At 43.7% G+C, this 18557-nt stretch overlaps 1 protein-coding gene across 3 annotated transcripts in view; it reads left to right on the forward strand.

Annotated features, from left to right (window-relative positions):
• SPEN (spen family transcriptional repressor) overlaps window positions 1-18557 on the forward strand; it is a 66535-nt gene that overhangs the window by 18410 nt on the left and 29568 nt on the right. For all 3 annotated transcript variants that reach the window (XM_036396050.2, XM_036396051.2, XM_036396052.2), the window contains exon 3: window positions 3191-3667. In XM_036396050.2, the coding sequence (XP_036251943.1) occupies window positions 3191-3667 (477 nt within the window). The remainder of the gene's footprint in view (window positions 1-3190; window positions 3668-18557) is intronic.

Consider the following 18557-nt stretch of genomic DNA (forward strand, 5'->3'; position numbering starts at 1 on the left):
TTTTGGGAATTATCTATGTTTCCTATTTTGGGTTGGAAACGGAAGTGATTTCTATCCCAGTGGCTGGTACCTTGTGGATCCATAGAGGATGTGTCCTGCAGCTGGTTGGATATCTACCTACACTTGAAATAAGGTGGTTTTAAGATGGAAGATTTCCTTTGGCCAGCATCGATATTGGAGTTACTCTTTTCTAGAAGTAGCGATCCCATTTCTTGGATAATATTAAGGCCTTGCTGGATGTATCCCTGCTGCCAGATGGAGCTATCTTACTCTACAACATGTGGTGAAGTTCTCTGTGGAGTATCTTCGGAATACTAGAACGTAGAATTCGGTGAAAGCTTGATGCCTAGCTCTCAGTTCTCACTATACGCAGCGGGTATGTTAATTGGATTGTCACCACAAAATTCAGAGTAGACTTTAATGATGCGGCCCCTTGGATTCTACCGACAACTCTTAGCCATGGAAATAACGCTTGGATGGAGAAGACCGAAGGCAGCTTGTGATGGTTCCATTTTGGATCTACATCATTTCCAAGTTATTGGGATTATTCTTTCTGATGGTATTGGCAAAAAGAGATGACGGACATTACTAAATTTTGGAAATTATAGTTTATTTTTTTTTAAAGCTGGGATAAGAACTACTGCCTTGAATTTATTGGATGGTATACAGTCAAGACGCCAGTAGCCATGGGGAGTGGATTACTATCTAGCCTCTTAAAAAGCTCTGCTGCTCCACATTAAACATACTTTAGCTTTAAGGACGTGGTGCTAATACCCGTTTGTGGATACACCAGTGAGAAGTGACTGGGCTGGATGGTTACCAAGGCGGCCAGAGGATGCCTGCTGGCAGCAGCGTGAGGGCCCTCGGGCCTCGGGGGATCTTCTACCAGCTGCTTGATTCAGACTTAGGGCTGGAAATTAAAATTATGGATCTATTTAAGTGCCTTCTGTCTCAAGAAAGAAGTCTGGGGGTTTCAGAGTTACGGTTTCAGTCTGGGACTACTTCCGTCCAGTGGAATTTTTTTTTGTGTCTTGTCACTAAGAATTTTTTTTCTTGTTGGTTCATCTAAAATATCATTTGACACCCTTGCCCATTAAGAAGGTGGATTACCCCTGTAAGAGGGGCCAAAATTGGGGAAGTTATGTTCACAATTCTCTCCCTAGATTTAATTGGGAATATAGGTCGTGTTTCCACACTTGGAAAAGGTTGGTATGTCCTGCCCTGTGTATATTAGCCCCTCTCCTAACCCAAGTCAAACCCTCTCTTTCCACTAACTCCAGTAGCACTTAGTACTAATAGATAAATGAAGAAAGCACTGTAGCCAGTAGCTGTTCAGCTCTGCTTCCTCTGTCTGTCTTGTGTCCTTCTCATGGATAAGGATTTGTTCTTTCTGTCAGCTCTGTAGCAGTAACCTGCTAGAAAATACTGCTTTTTCTCTGACCTCATTAAATCAGCTCTCACTGATTAACACTTTGTAGGATGCTAAATGCAATCGTTTGTAAAATTGTTGATCTTGGTCCTTCAAAAGGGGGAAAAAAAGAACCAAAACAGAGACACATTTCTGTGCCAGATTCTGAAAAAGCTTTCAAAATTCCATTGTTGCGAGCAAGAGGTAATGGAAATAGAAACGCAACAATGAATTTCAAGCAGATGTAGAAGATAATGACATTCTCTTGCACTGGTTAAATAGTTTTTTATATATCATTTGAGAGAAAAAAATGCAGGCAAGATGTGAGAGAGCCCTGTAGAAAGCTTGATATGAGTTACAATTTAACAACAGAGTGAATATATTGAGAGGATTAAGGATCTAGTGATTCATTGGAGAAGGAATGGAAGGAACTTCCTGAGATGCTAATCACAAAAAGATTCAAATCCCATTTTCAGTTTATAAAAGATCCCTGAAATATTTCTGCCATTCGAACTAGAGCTGTGACGCAGGAGAGGAGGAGGAGGCACAAGGCAGAATTGGGTTATCAGGATTCAGGAGACTGAAGTGACTCATAACACATTCTAAAGGAAGAATCTGAGAGAGAAGGCTGAAAAAAAAGGTTGAAATGTCCTTTGTAAGATGGATAATTAATTTTTAAATTAATTTTGGCTACCCTGACATATTTAGAATTTTAGAAGTATTTTTTAAATGTTCTAAGTAACCATTCTGAATCTTCCATTTTGTAGATGTAACTAAGATGTAGCATCTTGGTACTTGTTTAAATTGGAATACTCAACTATTTGTAGTGTTCCTTTATCTGTCAATCTCTTTATTTGAGAGATCACACTAACTCAGGACATCACTGAGCCTTTCTCAATTTAAAATGTTCAAAACACTGAAATGAACTGGACTGTAGCTGCTGGAAAGCAGCAGCTTGTGCAGATAGAAATTCTGTGATTACAGCAGTCCAAACAAAAACACTGCCTAAAAATTGGATTCCCAGTCCATGTGTAGGGTCTTAGTATGTTCTGGGGACCTGCATCCTTGCAGTTCCAGCATTACTAATGGAGAAGTTTCTTTAGTCCATAACTTTTACAATGAATGATTGTAGCAATCTGGTCAAAGCAAAAATTCCCTCTAAGAGGGTAAAATATTTTAGAGCAGCAACAAGAAACCCCCTAATTTTCTGGGAAATCTCTATGGGTTATGCCACCCCTTTTGAAAGCAGCTTCTTACCTATGGGTCACGCTTTGCATGGAGGCTTTCATGGCTACAGCCCAATTTGTGATGCCATTTTTGCAGAAGTATAATTACAAGAGCTCTAGTAATTACCAAATTTTGGAAAAAAAAATTTTTGAAGCTCTTAAGCAAAAATGGAGAGAAAAAGGAGAAGTTAATGATGATATCCACAACCATGAAGTTTTTCTTGTTTACAGAATTTAAAAGAAAAAGAACATTTGAAATGAGGATTGTGCATGGGAAAGCAGAATTTTTTTTCCTGTGAAGGCAAGTTGCTGGTCATGAAAGCCCCATATTGTGATTAAACCAAAATGATTGCTCAGCTTGATTGTATACAAATATAACTTTGGAGTCAAGTAAAATGTTTTGAAGTTTGTCATTGTTTGCTTGATAGGTTATTGCTGGTTAGTAGAGAAGCAGTCGCAACAATAAGTCGAGTGCTGCCATGAATGTTTGCATGATTTGCTTCTGGTCGTGCCTGCCCCTTTCTGATGCGATATTTTTCCCCCTTCCCAAATGCAGGGCTTCAGATAACAGGGAGCGTGCTTATGAACATAGTGCCTATGGACACCATGAGCGGGGGACGGGCGGATTTGATCGGACGAGACATTACGATCAGGATTACTATAGAGACCCTCGGGAGCGGACCTTACAACACGGGCTCTATTACACTTCTCGGAGCCGAAGTCCAAACCGCTTTGACGCTCACGACCCCCGATACGAACCTAGGGCCCGGGAGCAGTTTACATTGCCCAGTGTGGTACACAGGGATATCTACAGGGATGACATTACACGGGAGGTACGAGGCAGAAGGCCGGAGCGGAACTACCAGCACAGCCGGAGCCGCTCGCCGCACTCGTCGCAGTCCAGGACGCAATCCCCGCAGCGCCTGGCCAGCCAGGCCGCCCGGCCCGCCCGCTCCCCCAGCGGCAGCGGCTCCCGGAGCAGATCCTCCAGCAGCGACTCCCTCAGCAGCAGCAGCAGTACCAGCAGCGACAGGTAGGTCCCTGTGCCGTGGGCTGCGCGGGTGCTCTGCTGGCGTGTGAGCGTGAGGAGTTGTTCCATGGCAAAGCTTTGGTCGCTGAGGTAGAAGTGAAGTGCGGTGAAATGTCAAGAGGCTCAGTTGGCACTGAGGGTTCCAAGGGCAGTGCTCGTGCTGTTTGTTGTTTTCCGTGGTGGATCCATGGATCCAAGAACCAAAATAGAGACACATTTCTGTGCCAGATTCTGAAAAAGCTTTCAAAATTCCATTGTTGCGAGCAAGATGTAATGGAAATAGAAATGCAACAATGAATTTCAAGCAGATGTAGAAGATAATGACATTCTCTTGCACTGGTTAAATAGTTTTTTTTATGTATCATTTGAGAGAAAAAAATGCAGGCATGGTGGATCCATGGTGCATCTGTAAGATGGTGGCTGGGCAGAGCAGGGATGTACAGACACAACACCTCGCTGCCTGTGTGTCTGGAGAATGCAGTGTCGTGCAGAACTTATTTCCTTCCTTAGTGAGAAAAAAAGCAAATTTTAAGGTCAGCTACTTTTTACAGACCACACTTCAATATACTTTGGGAAATGATGAGTGGTATTGTTCTGTTTCTTCTTGTTCACTGACACTGCTGACATTCACAAGGTTGATTTGTCGCCTTCCCATTTCTCGCCCTGCTGCCTCACAGCAAAATTTGTAGACTTGGAAGAATTAAAAGAAAATAATCCAAGTTTGCAATTCCTGGGGATGCGTTTCCTTGGTTCTGCAATAACTCTGTATTTGCATGGCTTTACAAAAAACCTATGGGGGAGAAAAGAAGGTGTTAGAAAATCACTGATTTCTTCTAATAATTTTAAAATTCGTGTTGAAGTGCCTCTCTGATATTTGGCTTTTTAAGAGTGAATTCACCCTAAGAGTGGAAGCCACAAAGCTACGGTTGCACCCATAAATATTTTATGCTCTTTGGCGAAGAGCTCTGCTGCTTAGGAGGGTTTGCAGAGTTGGCAGCGTTTCCTTTGCATACCAGGTCTTTTCTAAAACTGAAAATATTCATTAAGTAAATAAGTGTATCAGTAGAGTGTTCGATTTCGCAAACGCCTGGCGTGACAGGACAAGGGGGAATGGTTCCCACTGCCAGAGGACAGCGTTAGCTGGGATATGGGGCAGGAATTCCTCCCTGGCAGGGTGGGCAGGCCCTGGCACAGGTGCCCAGAGCAGCTGGGGCTGCCCCTGGATCCCTGGCAGTGCCCAAGGCCAGGCTGGGCAGGGCTGGGAGCAGCCTGGGACAGGGGAAGGTGTCCCTGCCATGGCAGGGGTGGAATTAGGTGAACTTTAAGGTCCCTTCCAACCTTGTCTAGGGTTCTGTGTTTATCACTGTGAATGGAATTTTACCACTGTCAGAACTCTCTGACCAAGGGGATTATTCTCACCAAGTCTTACCTTGAATGTTGAACCTTCTGGAAGGGTGAGATGGGCTGACACCCACGGAGGGCCTACAGAAGATGAGGAAATCAGTGTCTCCTCTTCTGATTGCCCCACCCCCTCATGTCTAAAGAATCATGCAAGGATTTATTTACTTCCTTTAATTATTGTTTTCTCCTCTTGGATTTAGAAATCCAGGTCCTGTCTCAGCTGGAGAGCAGGTGAATATTTAAGACAACTTTTAGGCTGCTCTTAAACACTTGTTTATTTCCAACACCTCTCTCAATGAGAGCTTAATGCTCGAATAAAGACAATCCTTTGACAAAGATTTTTCACACTTATTACATCTCAGAAAAATCTGTGAGACTTCCAGAGGTTCTCAAAAAAATCCTAGAGAAAATGGATTGAAAGGAGGGCTGGTTACATTTAAGGTTTAAAAAAAAAATCTCAAGAAGGGGAAGAAGAAAAAATTTTTACTGGTGCTTCTCTGCTCCTTGTGGAATGAGAAAGGCGTCCAAGAAACTCGTAATATTTATAAAATGTCATTGTTGGGATGTCGAGGCAGGATGAAATCCTGTTCTGAATTTGAGAGGACTAAATATGATCCCACTGGAACCAAGTTTTAAGATTTAATGAGAAGAAAAGCAGTGTCTGCTGTGCTTGAGCATTTCATTTTCTTGGCAATTTCTAGTTGTAGTAATGGAAAAGTAGATGATACTCTGGGAGGAAATAAAACATTTTTTTCTTATTAATACAATAAAATCAAACTCAGTCGAGCAAGTAATAGAATCTGGTGGATTGTATATTTAATTTAGAAGGATCAGAAAAGAGTTTTACATGTTTCTTAGCAATCAGTTAGATAATAATAAACATTTAACCCTCTCTTTACTTTGGGAAGCAAAACCCCACCTGGCCTTGAAGTCTTTCAAAGCACAAATGTTCAATTTTCAACACAGTTGAAATTTAGCCATGTAAATATTAAGCTCCTCATACACTGTTGGTGAGCAAAAGCAGCCTCACCCCCTTTTCCCTGGTTTGGTGCTCCCACTTGCTGTGTGATATGTCCAGTTTCTTTTGTCTGGAGAATAATTATTGCCTGCAGTTTCCATGGTCTTGAGGATTGCAGCAAGCCAGAGATTCTCTTACGGTTTCTTAATTAATGGAAATGGCCAATTCTGAGGGGCCATGGTATTATTAAGGCCTTTATGACACTGCATTCTTCTGAAATGTAAGACTTTGGTGACTGAAGTGTGGTCCTGTTGGTCTCAGCTGGCAGAGCTGTGTTCCTGCCCTGGGGGGTGTTTGGGGCACACTCTGGGTGTTCGGCACTGCTGGGAGCTTTGTCCTTCCGGAGCTGTGAAAAAGCACAAAGGTGCTGAAGGAGAAGTCTGGGTTTCCTTGCTTGTGGTTTTCAAGAATTGTGTGAAGTTCATAACAATGATTAAATGGAGCTGATTTTCCTTGACAATACTGAAGAAACACTGCTTGCTTAAAAATTAAAAAACAACCCAAAAAGCCTTTATCTTGTCAAGGGTTCAGAGTTTGTTGTGTTGGATTGCCACTAAACTTTGCTTCAAATTGCTGTTTGGAGGCCTTTGCAGGTAATGGTGCTGCAGGGAGTAATTTAGAAACTAAAACCAGAAAGAACACATTAAAAATAACCAGTATTCTATGAAGCCAGGCTTTATTTGGGGTGTTCTGTGGCCTCTCAGAAGTTGCCTGCTGAGGTGAGGAAGCTGGTGGATGTGGATGGTTCCTGCGTGGATTTGAGGAGGAATTTGTGTTTTGAAGTCTTCTTAGTGTAAGATTGCTCATTCCCCACCTATATAGTGGAAAAGGGTTGGTGGAATTTTTTTATCACCTTGAAAGAATAAAAAAGCCCTTGAAAATGATAATTTGCCACCACCAGAAGCTTCATTGTCTCCATTCTGGTGATTCAGACACACACCACAAATGATACATTAGCAAACATATTTTCTGTACTGTGTCATGGAAGAGGCTGGCTCTGGATGGAAGCTGGGTGATCCCATAGGAAGCAAACAAGATTTTGTTTGTGCCCTGCCCAGCCTCCTGGAAACATCCTCCCTGCTTTTAGGTTTTTCTTTTGTAGCAAAAGCTCTTTTCTAGGCTGCTTGTTGAGGTGCTCTAATGCACTAAAAATAATTTCTGGGCTTTTTGATTCAGTTTTGTAACGTCAGATGGCCTGACACGTCTCTTGCTGCTCCATGTGTTAGTGATTATTCTTAAAGCTTTGCTGCAGCAGTGCTGAACCACCCAGTGCTGAGAGTGGAGCATTTCACTCCTAAAAATTGTTGGGATGGGGTTCAAATTCATTTACAAAAACCCAGGCAGAAGTGTTTGATTTCCTGTAGGTGATGTTCAGGCTGTGAAAGCCTGAACACCCCACGTGTTCCATCTGCAGATAAGCGACCTGAGGTTTCCCTTGGCCTTTAATTTATTTTTTAAGAGTGTTTATTCAGTTGTCTGATGTGGAGGATGCTGGGGGATTTACCAGTTAAATGAATAATTTCCTATAATGTGTAATGTAGTTGCCTTTAATTTATTTTTAAGAGTGTTTGTTTGGTTGTCTCATATCCAGGATGCTGGAGTTGGATGAATAATTACTTAGATGACTATTTCTCTATAGCTTGTAATATGAAATAGAAATTGGGAAATTAAAAGAGCATTTTCAGCTTAGATACAACACTGGTTTTATATTCACCAAGATCTATGTGAGCACAGTTATTCCAGTCTTCCTGAAATCAAGAAACAGGAAGAAGTTGCACTCAGAGATATTTGAAAGGGAATTTTTTTTTGTAATTCTGATAGCTGTATTTAAAGTTCTCGTGACAAGTGGGCAAGGCAGAAGGTAATTAGAGATTGGTTTTAATTTTAGATTTCTCTGTGATGAAATTCTTTCTGGAGCAAGGAATTACCATTGGAATGGAATATGTGTGTGTCTTAATATTGAAATAAACTGATGAAAAATACTGCCAAGAGAATTTTAATCATGGGAAAAACAGGCTCCCTGAAACCTCCTGTGTATTTTATTTAGTCAGGGACTTTCCTACCCTGTTTCAACAACTGAAGTGAAAGTAGAAAAAAGTGAGTTTTAGTTTCATTACATAATGCAAACCTTTCTCTACCATTGTCTTCATCTCCTCCTTCCAGTGTCGTTGGCTGCCAGAAGTGATGAATCAGTGATTTAGCTGGGATTTGGGATTTTGAGTGGGTTTGGAGATGCCTGTGCTGAGGACAGATGAAAAATCAGGAACAATGGGGTTAAATGTAGCTGTTTAGTCTTTATTGAAGCCTCTGTGAGATGGCTTTTGTCGAGGTTAAATAATTCTTACATACATTTGGTACTGTAGAGATGAGCTGAAAAATTTTAATCTCTTCTGGTAGAACGACAGGGTTGAGCAGGCTCGTGTTTGTATGGGAAAAGAATTAGGTTAAGATTTATAAAAGAAAATTAAAGAATTTCTTAGAGTAGGAGGCCTTTTCCATTGCACAAAGGCAACAGTAAATCCTGTCAAGAGTCAGGTGAAACACCTCATCCTTACCTTTTGTTCACATAAACCCATATGCTGCTTTAATGTTCTCTCTGCGCGGCAAAATGTGAATTAGGGAAAGGAAAATTTAGAAAAAAATCCACCTCAGATACTCGCAGGTTTTTGTTAACAACTGTCGAGCGTTTTCACTTTGTTCTTCCTTGTGTTTCTGCTCGTGTCAGCCTGCGCTGCTGCTCAGCTAAATATAACCGAGACCATCCTTTAAACGTGGCTTTTTTTACCCTTGGGACTGTATCGGGTTTCTTGAGATTGAGCACAGGCAGAACGTTTTCAGATGGCTTTGGAGAGATTATAATACAGAAAGCAAACCTTTATACTCCAGATATGCCGAAAAAGACGTACCTGTGCATGTGTAATCACATAAATAGATCCTTCTGTGGAAAAAAAAAAATAACGTGTGATATATCAAAGTTCTCCTCACGGATGGTGAAGAAATGGTGCCTCGGCGCCCTTGGCAGGGAGCGGCCGCAGCCCGCTTGTCCCTCAGCCTCTCGCCCCAGCTGCTGACAGCCCGCATTACCTTAGCCCTGGACTCGGCAATAATCTATGAAAAATGTGCGTTGCATAATAAGATTTTTATCTCGCTCCGAAAACCCCGCCGCTTTCTCTCGCCTCACAGCCGGCGGAGCGCGCCCGCCGCTGTAATGGCGGCGCGGCCGCAGAGTCGCCTCACCCGGTTGTTTCAGGGGGGCGGGGAGAGCGGGTGTTTCTGAGGGAGAAGCGGGTGTTTTGTGGGGGGAGAGCGGGTGTTGCTGCAGGAAAAGCGGGTGTTGCTGCAGGAAAAGCGGGTGTTTCTGGAGGAATAAGCGGGGGTTCGCCGCCGTGGTGCCCCGGCGGGCGGGGGGCGGTTGTTTGCGCTGAGAACCGGTCTGAGCCGGCGGGAGCCGGCCGGGGCTGCCGCGCCGCCCCCGGGGCGGGGCCGCCCGAGCCCCGCGGAAAAACACCGCCATTGCCACAAAAAAAAGCCTTTTAAATTAAAAAAAAATATATAGAATCCCTCCCCCACCTTATCACTGGAGCAGCTCTCGCTCCTGCGTGAAGGTTTTCCCCTCACACAGCGCAGAGAAATGAAGTAGCAGCGGCTGTGTCAGAGCCGGCTCTGAGGCGGGAGAACCACCCTCTTTCCCTCTCAACCTATTTTAGGTTGTTTATTTATTTGTTTTAAACCTTAAATGCTCTGCTCGCTCTAGAAGTTAAGCACTGGTTTCCTCGCTGGAGGATACAGCCCCAAAAATCCCCCAAAAGGGCGATTTTGAAGCCTGCCCCAACATCCTAATGCCACCTCTGCCGTGATTTGACACAATTTCAAAATTAAATAGAAATTCTATCTTTGTTGGCCCCTCTGGGAGAACCTACCCCCACCTCCCCCCCCTTACATATAAACAGACAATAAAATACTTTAAAACGTTATAACTAAGAGGGGGTTTAATTTCTTCTTTATTTAGTATTTAATTTTCTTGGCATGAGCTGCCCAAAAAGAGTGGACATTTGGCTGCAATTAATACCCCCACCACTGCTGCACTCCCAGTAATAGTTGGTAATTGCTGGCTCTAAGTGAAAAGCAATTAAGCCTCTTCCTAAATGTGCAGAAGTAGGTGTTTATCTAAATCTGGGCTGTCAGCCTTTGTTTCTCTGTCAGGGCCCAGAAGCTCAACTGCTGCTTTCTCAAAGTGCATTTGATTCTTTACAGGCAGAGGAAAAAAAAACAAACCTTTTTTCAAGTTAATTTCAGGAAAGGAGTCTTAAAAATATATCATGTTGTGGATGGGTGAAGTGGAAATTGCCCTAGAAAAATATTTCTCTTTTATTACTATGATAACTGTTTTGATGATTTCAAACAACTTTATTGTTGTTAAAGACATTATTATTATTTCAATGCTTTAAAGGCTTCTTGCAATGAGATCAGAATCTTTGCTGGAGAATATGAGATTTGTGGCAGCTGATTCTAGACCCTCCGGTGAACTTGCTTTTTCCTCAGCTGGGGGAGAAAGATCTGGGTGTGTGGAAGGATGTGTATTATAAATGATATTTTTAAGTCACCCCTGGACAGCTGTAGGTCTGCGGGAGCCAGTGTCTGGTGTGAGAATTTGCAATTTCATGTCTTCTTAACCTCCTTTTTTAGGAATAGTGGGGAAAACCTGAGCTATGTGGACAGCACTGCTCCCACCAGCGTTGTGGGAGACTTTGGGCTATTCCTTAAGTCCATGGGAGCTGCTAAAAATTGCTGTTTTCCCAAAGGTCAGGTGCTGTTGGATTGAGTTTGACTTTGGGGTTGTGCGTGTGCGTATTAACAAAATGGTCACTTCTAATTGCATTTTTAAGGCTTTGATTTCCTTCCAAGTATTTTGCTTAATCATCTTGAGTAGGCTGAGGGAAGGAAAGAATTAGCTGAGGTCAGGGAAGTTGAAGCTGCCCATGTTACTGCTCAGAAGCCAGGCTTAGTCTGAGGGATCCTGGAGGCAGGAAGAGAAATGTGTTCCCTTCCTGCTGCACGCTGGGGGAGCAAGGGGAAACCAGCCCCGAGAAAGCCAAGGAAAACAGGGAAACGTGTGGTGCCGTGGGCTGTGGTGGCTGCCTCCCTCTGCATGAGCAGTCCAGATTCGCCTTTCCTTGGGAGACACACAGCTCGGATGTGAATCATGGCTAAAATAGATTAGAGGATCGCAGCCTGGAAGTGCTTATCTGCAGCAGTGATGGAGACACAGGCACCAGAGCTGGGGGGGAGCATCCCCATCACACAGACCTTGGGAATAAAGGGCAGTTTAATAATTTCTGATGAATATTCACATGGAGGGATGAATAGCAGAAGAGGAAGGCTGTATTGAACGCTTCTTGAAAAAATACCAGTCATTACAGTGATCAAAAAATCCAGCCACTGCCTGGGCTCAGCCATACGTGTTCCAATTAAAGCCTAGACACCACCTCCCTTCGAACTTGCAAATACAGTGATTTGTTGGTTTTGTTTTGGGTTTTTTTTCCCCAAAGAGGATGTTTCTGGCTCTGCCAGAGGCGTGGATGCAGAGAGAACCTTCCCTGTAAAACCTGAGGGCTGGGAGAACAGGTCTCCTCCAGGCGTAGCGATGCGACTTGGGCGTTAACTTTACAAACAATCTCGGGTGGAACATGCTGTACTTCAATAAAGTCACAGGATGGGAATTAATAGTAAATAAGCCTTATTGGGGAAAAAATAAAAAATAGTATCATCCCCTAATCTTTGCCCATTGAATTAACTGCGTACCTGATGCGCTTAGCTTTGCCCTCATCATCCCGGCACTGAGCGCAGTCTGGCTGTGACGCTGTGAGTGCCGAAACCACTAATGATGGCATCAAGGGTTTAAGTGCAAAAGCTTCTTAGCAGCAGATTAGGGATCCCACTGCAGATCCTTGTGGTCAGCTCCTAATGCTGCTCGGAGAGGAGAAGGCAGCGTGGCTCTTGAGTGGAAAATCACAGGCTCGGGAGAGAGGTGAGGGCTTCGATGTGTCCTGTAGAGGAGAAAAAATTTATATGTGTTGGGGTGTGGTCCAAATTTTGTTTAAATCTTGAAGGGAAGCTGAGTTTCCAAAAGGAGGAGCAGGGAGACATGCACTGTGTAGATGCCGTGTGAATAAGGTCTTTGCATGAGTATTCGTTAAATGCCTAATATAAGAACAAAAATAGCTTTGGCATTAAGAAACTGGACTTCTCTGTGATCCTTCCTCGCAAGTGGCCCATAACAAAGGTAGGGGACCTGTTCCTTTGTTTCCTGGTCCTTCCAGCCGTGAGTGCACTCTGCTGTCTGGAGAAGCGAGACGTGGAGCCTTTTAATTCCTTCTCTTTGAGAAATGTCTGGGCTTCAGTGCTCAGTTGCTTTATTTAGCTCAAAGCGATGGTTTTGGTTAGAAGACACTTGGAAATCCAGGATGGCAGGAAAAGTATCTCTTAGAAAATCCTTTCTACAAGAGGGAAGTAGTTTTCAGGCCTGTATCCTCATTTCTTCCATGGTTGTGGGGTGTTCTCTGCAGATGTCCAGAAATCATTGGTTTTCTATCTGGGCAAAAGTATGAGAACCTCATAAAACAGTTTAAAAATCAAAAATAATTGAAACACATCTCCAGCAGATCCCAGCTCTAAGGGCATTCACGTATTTATTATCTTTCATCCATTTAAGAGCTTTTCTGGCGTGATAACACTTGAAAGAAAGGCACTGTTCTCCTCCTGAAAGTGAATTCCCAAGAATGCCCAGCCCCAGGTCCCTGTGGACAGACAGTGCCGGGCTGGGCAGAGTGAGGTGCAGAGTGTCCTACTTACTGTGGCTGCTACAGGTCTGACCTCCTTGGATCATCTGACACCTCGTTGGGTAAGAGGTTGCTGCAAGATCTCAAACCCTCAAATTATGTAAGATTTACACACTTGCTTTGAAGTTGGTCCCTCCCTTCCATGTTTGTTTACTGGCTGATGTGTCCTGTTGGATTGTGAAGGATGAATAGTCACAGAAAGGAGGCTGTCGGGTTAGTACAGATTTTCTGTTCCTCTTTGTTTTCTAAACGCGCTTGGAGCTGTGCTTACCCCGGTTCCGGAGTCTGGGAATACGCCGAGGACGTCCTGCGCCACTCGCGGCTTTGCTGGGTGAAATTTTCAGTTTGTTTGTTTCTGAGATGGAGAGAGGGAGGAGAAAGGCTCGTTGTGTTGCTAGAGGAGAAACAGAGATGGTATCTAACAGCTGTCTCAGGAGTTGATGTTGGGTTTGCTTTTTAATACGCAGTTTATCTCGAACTTTGAGAAATCACATGGAAAAAAGGAAGGTGCTTACTTACCCTGTACGTGTGGCTGCTATGGTTTGGGGGTTTGAAAGCACTGGCTCCCATAAAGGAAGCTCACAGGCTTTGCCTGTGGGAGTCCCTCAGAGGACTTTTCTTCCATGCTGTGCCCTCGCAGTGCCAGCGGGATTGCCTCGCGCTGCTCCTCCTTCCCCAGCTGCTGCCATGCCGGGTGGAGGCCGGGGCTGTACGCGGTCCAGGGAGGTGTAAGGCATTTCCTTCTGGATTTTCCCCTACTTATGGATTTTTTCTCGCAAATTAAGTTCTCACCCGTGCTTTGTGATCCCTGGTAAGTGCGGTGGAACTGGCCCAGGCTTTTGGGAAAGAGAATCCCTGGACTTCTGACCGTGTGTGGAGATGTAATCGCTAAATCCTAACAAATTCCATGGAATTAAGTTACAGCAAGGTGCTTTCTCAGAAGTTCCTCTGAAGTGACAAACACTGTCATATGATACGGGTTTTGCTGGGTTGGTTTGGAGTTGTTTTTCTCTTAAATTTGCTCTTTAAGCCTGGCATTACTCTCCATAGTTGATCAACAAAGTAAAATCACATTCTCTCCCCCACCACTGCAGATCCACAATAGGTGCTGTGGCACCTGTACCTATTTCATACAGACATTTTCTTTTTGGTTTTATTTTCATTACTTCAGTGTTTTCTACCCATGTGAAAGCTCACAAAAACTTCTACTTTTAGTTGTATTTTTATTTGCATGTGGGCAGCAAAATGAAGTAATTCCCAAATATAGTCCTAGCCAAGAGATCCATCTGTTCCCTGCATTTTTAAATGGCAAATTAATCCTTAGCATAGAACTCATCAAATGTCTTCTCTCTATAATTTATGCTGCCTGAGATCACAGAAATGACTTTTTTTTTTTTTCCCAGGCCTTCCATTTTAAGTAGTCCTTTACTCCAGAACAGCAGCTCCCATTCTGGTTTTACAGAGCTCTCCTGTGATTCCTCCAGTCTCTGTTGTTGGTCTAAAAGGGGGCATTAAAAAAAAAGGGCCTCCAAAATTATTCTTCCCTTCATCTCTTTGGTGTTTCTTTGAAAGGCTGTTGAAGATTCTATTAGAATCTTAGATCAGAAGGAGTATTTTATGATTCTAAGATGTAAGGGAATAGAAATTCTCTTTGAAAAACACCCTTGATAAATGGATTTATTTTGAATGGAGAGCTAGGGTTGCCCTGTCCATTTCCATTTGGATTTCTCTCTTTGGACAATAAGTGACCATTTTTAGAAGTACTAAACTTCCATGGCGTTATCTGCCATAAAGGGAATTTCTATATTAAGCTTTGCATGTTCCCAAATTTACTTAAGCGGCATTGTAGCTCAGCTGTGTATCTTGGCATGCCTTCCATTGCAGCTCCCATCTCAGGAACAATTCTGTTTATAGGAGAGGATGCACCATTTCAAAACTGCTCCAAATCAAGAATTTCAACAAATGGTGTTTTGTATATTGCTAAAAAAACTCCCTGCCTTGGGTTGGGAGGAGGCAGTGCATGCAAATAGTGCCTGGCTTGGTTTTTTTAAGGCAAGGTGTGATGCTTTTCTAAAACATGAAGACAGAATTAATTCTATGGGGCTGCTTGCCGTGATCTTCTGGCAGCTTTATGTTAAAAAGTAACTGCAGTAACCTAGAGGTGAATCAGTGCTGGGGTTTTTTTGTTCTAGCATATGTCTGAAAAAGGCTTTTCTTCTGAAAGATGCCCAGTGCTCAACACTTAGTCAATGCCAAATGGTTTTAAAATTGTACTTAGAAGTGTTTATTCCCAGGAATTCATTTGACAGGGCTCTTAAGGCAAAAGAGGTTACTTTTTGCTCCTTGAGTAAATGTGTAGCAGCCTACTTGGATGCAGTGGTGGTTACATTTTCAATGGCATTTGACTCTCCTGGCTCTTAGGCAGCACTTGGAGTAGAGTTTGGTGTTTTTTCCTAGGATGCTGAGTAGGTCCCTTCATGAAAGCAGTGCTGTTATTGAGGAAACTGCCTTTAAATATTGGGCTTGATGATTATGGAGCTCTCTTCCAGCTTGAATGATTCTGTGCTGCTTTCTTGGTATTTTGAAAATTCTTGGCCACCCGTGAGCCCGGAGATCAAATTCCTCAGGCAGTTCCCTCTGTGATTCATGGAATGACCTTGGGCAAAGCCTTGGCCTCTTCATACCTTCCTTTTCCATCTGCAGTGGATGTTAAGACAGCCTCCCATGAACCTGGTACTAAAATACAGCTTTTGTCCAAAGATCTCACGTGCTCTGAAGTGTCAGTTACAAAATACTAATTTAGATCATCAGCAGATAGGTGGCAAAAGCTCTTCCCTTTAACACAATTACTCTGGTTTTGGCCAACTTTTGCCTGATCCCTGCCTGGAGCAGCAGCACTTCCTCAGGCATGTGCTGGCATTGCTTGGAATAATTTGGAGCGTGGCTGGAGGAGGTGGCAGTTCTGGGTGGCTGCAGCAGGGCTTCTCACGAGGGACCTTGACCCAGGGCTTCACAGAGGCTCATCCTGCTCACCCATTCTCACACCCACCCTCTTTCTTCCCTCTTTGCATCGGTGGAAGTTTAATTGTGGGAAAGCAGAGCTGAAGAGCTGCTTTGTACTTCACCCTCAAGGCCTCGATGACTTTTATCTTTCCCAGCGCCGAGCTCCGTCACCGTGGCCGTTTGCTGAGAAAGCATTTCCTTCAGCTTCCCAGGGCTTCTTTTGGAGCATGAGCAATCCCACTGTTCCCAGGGAGCATCCCTGGTTCAAAGAGGCATTGGCTGGGCAGGCAGGTAACTCCAGCTGCTCCCAAATTCAACACCAAACCCATCCACATCCACCTGCCAGCGTGGGGAGTGCAGGCATTGAGCAGCTTCTCCCCAGCAGTGGGAAGCTGTTGTCAGTGCTGAGTCAGCTCTTGGCTCCAGAGATAGGCCAGTGTGTTTGTAACCAACACTTTTTTTCCCTCCAGGTTAATGTTTTTAATTCTTGGTGCACGAAGTTCAAGCCCAAGGACAGGGGGACGTAGGTCAAGGAGCGAGGTGACAACACCGACTGTGGGTTGGGCACAGTGTCCTCAGCCAGACAGAGATTAATATAAACATACATATTTTTAGCAATTATAATGGGTTATTTAGTTGCAGGGCAGAATTAAAAGGAGCCCAAGGCTCTGAGGGCTGCAGGGGAAGGTGGTTTTGGGGGTGGGAGTAGTCCATCCTTCTGAGCAACATCTCCATCTTCTCCATGATTCATTTCAGACTTTAATCAAAGATCAGGTGTCAGACATCAGGATAAAATAACTGACGTAAATATATTTATATATATTTATACATGGCCTGTCACAGAAATGCAAATGGAATGTTAATAAGCCACTCACTTGGCTTAGGATAAATATATGGTAAATAGTACCTGGAGGCTGTGTCTTCAAAGACTTGCTGGTCAGAGACTGAAATAAATACAGCAACAGTGTGTGTTAGTTGGTGATGTAAAGGACATTGATTTGTCACAGTTGTGTTGCTTTCCCATGGCCCTCAAACATCATTTAATTTTGTTTCTTTGGATTTAGGATTCCAGCCCAGCAGGAGATCATTGTAGTCTTCTCTCTGGGCGTGGTAAAGCAGAAAAAGTTAAGGGAAGGAGGATGTCCTTGTTTCATTAGTCTGCAGTATTTAATGATCTCTCTTTAGAGTTGTAAATGCTGGTTTTATCTGTTGCATGCTTTTTGTGGCTGTTTCTGTTTCTGTGCAGCACTGACCTTTCCCCCCTCTCGGTGGATTGTTGTATCATAGCTGAGTGCTGTTAAATACTGCAGAGTGTGTGACATGCACAAACCAAAGTTCCTTGGGTGGCGAGTTCTCAGCGGCTTGAACGGGTGCCAAGAATGTCACAGAATCCCATCCCGGCGAGCTTTGCTCCAGAGGGCCGAGGCCGGGGTGATGGGCACAGGGTAATTACACTGAGGGAATGTTTAGGTGGCTTTCTCTGCCCTTCCTCTTATATCCATGTTTCCAGTGGAAAGCCTTGTTTGCACATGGAGGAAGGGGTTCGGGTTCTTCGTGGTTTCCCTGTGTGGGCTGAGCCCCTTCAGCGCGCGCCTGCCGTTGGCAGAATGCGGTGACGGCTCGTTTCCTCTTGATCTCTTCATACAAACCAACCTCAGAGGTTGGACTGGGTTTTCTGACGTCTTCAACTTCAGGTTCAACAACTCCTTTGAAGGAGGGAAAAACCCCTTGTATTTATTTCCGCAGGTGTGTGAAATGTTTTTTTTCCCATACAAATGCCCTGGTGTGGGACGTGTCATGTGTACAGAACAACTGCCTGCTGCTTGCTTGGATATTTAGGTCAGTGTTGGAATCAGCTCTGATAAGGAGTTAAGGTCGGTGTGCCCAGACCTCTGTAATTTTCATTGTGGTTATTGCTGCCTGTGGCAGGGTGTTGGAATGAGATGATCTCTAGGGTCCCCTTCTGGGATTCTTTGATTCCTGCTTGAGTGTGGCAGGACAGCCACCTGGATTGTTGGATTAACAGGGTGGTGTCAGGAGTTTTGTGGGAATGGCCTACTGCTGTCCTGTGTGATTTGATGTGCGTTTTTTACTTACATGTGTGTAGAGAACAGGGGAAATTCTGGGTAAATATCTTCTTAGGTTCATGTTATAGTTATGAGTAGGTCAGAAATACCAGTCTGTAATAGCCTTGTGCATATATTGCTCCAAAGTATAATTTTCCATCCAGAAGTTGAAGTGTTTCACAGGTGAAGATCCTTTAGTCCATTGCTAGAATGGAGTACAGTGCATTTTTTAAGCTTTTATTTTAAGCAGTTGCTATCAGTTTTTTGTGGGTGTTGGCTGGCAGTAATCAGGTCTTTTTAATTCTTTTTATTTCCAAATAACACACCGGTACATTCAGGAAACTTGGAGCAATTTTCTAGTGCTGTTTTCCCAAGTTGAGGAAATCTAACCAGCAGGTTTGTTTTTTTTTTCTTCCAAAGCCTATAAAGTATCCCAAGGATTTGTGTCTTCTGGATAGAGCTGATCATACAACACTGTCACTGCCGGTGTTCTGTGCATGGAGATCATCTGTGGTGACTTAACTTGGATCTGGAAAGGGAGGGACAGGGAGAAAACCCGAGGGTTC

Source organism: Molothrus ater, chromosome 23, assembly GCF_012460135.2.
Source record: "Molothrus ater isolate BHLD 08-10-18 breed brown headed cowbird chromosome 23, BPBGC_Mater_1.1, whole genome shotgun sequence".
Taxonomy (NCBI): Eukaryota; Metazoa; Chordata; class Aves; order Passeriformes; family Icteridae; genus Molothrus; species Molothrus ater.